General features: G+C 37.7%; 1 protein-coding gene across 1 annotated transcript; it reads right to left on the bottom strand.

Moving 5' to 3' along the window:
* Positions 1-721: 721 nt before the first annotated feature.
* LOC111867040 (40S ribosomal protein S20) lies at positions 722-4,900 on the bottom strand. Its single transcript, XM_023856504.2, has 4 exons — positions 4,769-4,900; positions 4,524-4,623; positions 2,235-2,434; positions 722-1,171 (listed from the first exon to the last, which is right to left on the bottom strand). The coding sequence occupies exons 1-4, from the start codon at positions 4,769-4,771 to the stop codon at positions 1,115-1,117; spliced, it is 360 nt and encodes a 119-aa protein (XP_023712272.1). The 5' UTR covers positions 4,772-4,900; the 3' UTR covers positions 722-1,114.
* Between the last annotated feature and the right edge of the window lie 116 nt (positions 4,901-5,016).

Here is a 5,016-nt window from a genome sequence, read left to right as displayed (position 1 = left end):
GGTGAAAACACAGCAGACTAATAAGACTTAGTACATGCTGCGCTGAACCTCACTGTAAATTAGCAATAGCATGATAGTTACTTGTAGTTATGATTTGTGCGTGTTCAATAAATCCAATAACCAATCCAAACCCTGTTAAGAGTAACATGACAGTATGTTTACATTCCCATATTGCAAATAGAAAAGTCAGCACTGCAGCACAAACATCTCAGCCATAACTTCTTTCATCTGTATTCTGACTGTGGTTCCAGTGGACCTATTTCTTGGGATTATCCTTGTACTTGTGTGTTGAGCTTGTACCTGAAATACACTTCCTTCCCAATACCCCATCTGTAACCATCTTCACATCTCATTTGACAAAAGAATTCTCCAGTTTCCACTTGTGAACATCATTCCTGAGCTCACACAACCATTATTTCTTCAACTTCCATAAATTTTCCAAATTGTGTGTCTCCAGTTGATTTAAGAATAACTGCTGTTCATTCTATAAGATTTTACTGATAAGGTTTCTTACATGCTATTTCCACTTTATTATATCAATTTTCACATTTAAGTGGTCTAGTCATGTTACTGTGTGTCAAAAACTTCACTGGGAGTGAACCCAATGAGATGGAAATGTAAGAGATGTTTTCCATGAACATCAGGATCAAAAACATGGGTCTTCTACTTATGGAAGTCAAAAGTAGTGAGACAGTAAGCACAACATATGTCCAGAAAAATCTGTTACAAAGATAAATTTCTTGTCCTTTGAGTTAAGTGTTAAAATTTACATTTCAGTTAGGACCTCTCATGCGAGATTTAATCAAAATCTATACATTCAGGTTTCAAAAGATGGAAATGACTATCGCATGACTGGACAGACTTGTTACAATGCACGTGCTTTAGAGGTGATACCAGATTCTTTACAATTCACATGCAGAAAACTGGATCATGTCCAACTTCTAATTCCACTTGCATTCACAGATGCATAAAACAAAGGAGTTTCAACAGCCTCAAGTGATTATTTCCAACACACAAATCATCCTGGAGAAATTAAAATCACTTGTGAAAAATAAGCAGAGAACTATAATACCAACTTCTTTAATGACATTTTCATCCCTTCATTTCAAACATTTTATACATCTGCAATTGTCACTTCCACTTCCACTCCAGGCTCAATGCTGATAGACGTCTGTAACAAACAGTTAAGGCTTGTACAGTGAATGTAAAATTCTGAAACCTACAATCATGTGACCTTGCTGCATGTCTTCTCATATAGTACTTATCATTAACCCTCCCCTGCCAACACTGCAACCACACATCAACATAATTCATTCAATAACACTTTCAACCACCATTCAGAGGTGGTCTAGTGGTCAGAGTTCCTGGCTACAGATCTAGAGGTCCTGGGTTCGATTCCCGGTGATACCAGATTTTCTGAGTAGTAGTGGGTCTGGAACAGGGTCCACTCAGCCTCATGAGGATAAATGAGGAACTATTTCAAGGAAACAGTGGATCCGGTCTATAAAACCGAGATTACTGGCTGTGGGGATTCATTGTACTGACCATGTTACACCCTCTATTCCCAAAATTTGGCACTAATTTCGCCGACAAGCAGCGTTCACTCAGTCAGTATAGTTCACTTGCAGACTACAGGCCACGGAGCTCATTCCCAAGTTTTGATAGATAACTAGTAAGATTCAATATGTCAACCCCATATATTATATACATACTGAAGATTCAATGATGAGCCTACTTCCTTTGTCCTGTGTCTCCTCCTACTGCACTGTGGAAATCTCATGATCAATATGAGAGAACATCCCAATTATTACAACATATAAGTACTATACACAACAATAACCAAACCAACTTCAATGAATCTAATTCTTATAACTGATGAAAATGATTTAAACAGCTCTGATGTAACTAGTTGTTTCCACTCAAGGCTGGAATCCCTAAATTTCATCAAAAGCACAGCTTGCAGCATGCTCAAGCCAAGAGTAGGGATAGTAACATATCAAACTACTTTCAAAGCAAGTGGTAGGAAAGCTGGAAAAGTAGAGTAAGGTAACTGTCTGCAGACACTAATGTAAATGAAAAAGTGTTGAGAAGATAAAGTGGACATGCAAGAAGCATCACTTTGCCATTAGCTTTGAAATATACTGAGGCTTTTAGATTGGAAGCAATATTTATTACCAAGCATGGTGACAAAAAATGTTACTGCCAGTCTTGTATACATAATGTTTGAAGGATACAATCTGCTTTACAATCTCAGAAGGACTGTGCAGATCAATAACTCTCTTGTGAATTCGCATCTGAAAGCGATCCCAAGTTTTTGAACCTTCACCACAAGGAGTTTTACGTGTGGTAATGCGGAGGATCTTTGTCGGCATTCGGACAGGTCCCTTCACACGAAGATTCTGTTTCTTTGCTCCATTGATTAAATCGGCACAAACTGAAAAGAAAACAACTTTATCATGCAAATATGTGTTCTATTAACACATCCCCACACAAGACACTATGAAAGTAAGACATGCAACAATATTATTTCATGGAACATGTTTAACCTTTAATGTACGGACTTTTAAATAGCCGGCAACCCTCTATGGGCGCAATTTAAATGGCCCTAAGTCTTTAACACTGCAGACTTTCAGAAAAAATACATATTTTCGTTCTATTCAACACAGAAATATGAACTAAAAACAGCCTGAAAGACAATGAAATTTTCTACATATACACAAAAGAGCAATTTTTACAAATGAAAATTAACTGATTATTTTGTCATGAAATGCAAAATATAATCTTTATTATATATGTTATGAAATTTCAAAGGACTTAACCATAGATTTCTTCTTCAACCTTGAGACATTGTGATTTTGTAAATATAATCACACTATATACAACAATATTTTGTTCAGACTGTACGCGAGTTTGAACTGCATCACTTCAGTTTACGATACCTCACACTCTGATGCACGTGTGCCACTTCTCGAAACAGTCCACGACATACAGCGCAACATCACACTTTTTACAATGGGAAAGGATGATCCTGCTTTTCTTAGTTAGCGAACACACACAATGTCTTTGTTTCCCTTTGGTTGGCCAGTGTTGTGAATGTTTCACCTCCAGTCAATTCAGTTGGGCCCCAGATGAACTTGGCCTCTCCTGAGAAATGCCACTGACCGTGATATTCGCCTCGTGCGATTGAAGAATCATCTTGGGGGAAAGGGGTTTCCAGCTAAATCGAATAGATTATGTTGACTGACAAAGTAACATTCTCACCTGTTAGTAACACTCGCAAAATAGTGATGCAAATTATAATACTTGTACTAGTCTAAAAGATTGCCAGTCCAACACTGATACTGAAAGTCACAGTGACAAAGATGCCTTTTACTCACAAAGTAATACTGGCTCAGTGGCTTTATCTCTCTTCCAAAACACAAAATAAAAATGATATATAAATATGACATTCTGACAATGACTTTCTAACTGATAAAGAAATATATGACAATCTGACACTGACTTCCTAACTGATAATTCGCTACTGAAAACCAATTCTTGAAAGCTCTAGAAGCACTAATCTGCAAGCACAGATGAATGAATGAGTGTATAAGGGGTGGGCCTTCTCGGCCCTTGCACCGCGACCTACACTGGTATATTGTGCTTTAGCACAGATGAATATTTACTCCTCAGTTCACAAAACAAAGCTGGGCTCTATTTGGCTGACCAGGTCATAAACAGTCATATCTAAACCAGTACCATGATAAACGATTTTGGTGTTCAGAGATAAAGAATATACCACTGACATGACCTTGCATGGGTTTGTTTCGGTTTCAAACCAAAGAACAAACTGTCATCACTCCAAAAATGAGCATGTGTCCTGCCTTATATAACATTCAGCCACAGTAGGGTGTTACTTGCTGATGTATATGCAAAAATTCGTCCGTTAATGGTTAATCACCTTAACACATGTATAAGTCAATACAGTGAAAAATTTTTGAAGCCCTTCTACTCTAGGAACCAAGGTATTTCATACTTTAGTATACAACCTTACTTAAGTCTTGTGCATGTCTAGACTACTCACTCAACTCATGAAAAGGTGTCATGACAAGATACTCGTAAATGAAAGGGATGTGAAAGGATAATGGGGGAACCAGAACAAGCATGAGGCGTTCTAAAATGGTCAAGTGAGATTAATACTGATGACAGGCAAATAAACAGAATGGAAAAATAACATGAAAGCAGGTCAAGATATGTAAGGAATAAAGTATGGCAAAAATTATTTTGCCTGTTATCTTTGACACGTTATGCTCTATTATACTCATACAACAGAATCCAAGAGCCCTAGAACTTGTGCCATGGCAACATCACTCCTAACTTAAGTGTACGACTGTCACGAAAATGATCATGAAGTGTGGTGCACAAAACGCGGTTGTTTCTTTCATTACTGATTGAATTATATGGCTAACACTTTCTATATGATCACATTTGAACATGGCGTATACCACACGCACCGAACAGGTTAATACAAAATTGATTACTACCTTTTTCTAGACTTCTAACATTTCGCGAAGTCAAAGTAATGCGGATTCGGTGAATCAGGGCTGCTTCAGTGCCAGGTTTCTCTGGATCCTTGTTGAAAGACTACAAAAACACAAAGAAGGCTTCAAAGTAAGTCCTGGTACACCTGCACGTGTTCAGTTAATACTGTAAGACAAGTGGTGTATAACATACGGCTTTACATTTCTGTCTAAATTAAAGGGAATATAAATTAATGTAAACAACTCACCATATTAAACTGTTACTCAGTTCCTGGTCGAGTTAATCAATTGCTTTGCTACAAGTTGATCAGCGCTGAACCAGCAATAGCCAACGCGCTTTACCACATGCCTTACAAAAATGGCCGAGTGGTCGAATAATAACCGGAAAACGAGAAACGACCGGAAACATCAGAAGGTCTAGACGGTGTAGAATGTTTACTGTTACAGGTGTTTGCATAACGTTGCATAAGGTGGTGTGTGCATTAATTACTGAGAA

Source organism: Cryptotermes secundus, unplaced genomic scaffold (assembly GCF_002891405.2).
Source record: "Cryptotermes secundus unplaced genomic scaffold, Csec_1.0 scaffold9712, whole genome shotgun sequence".
In the NCBI taxonomy this organism is placed as follows: domain Eukaryota; kingdom Metazoa; phylum Arthropoda; class Insecta; order Blattodea; family Kalotermitidae; genus Cryptotermes; species Cryptotermes secundus.
Note: the sequence above shows the minus strand (reverse complement) of the source record. Positions and strands in the feature narration are given on the sequence as shown.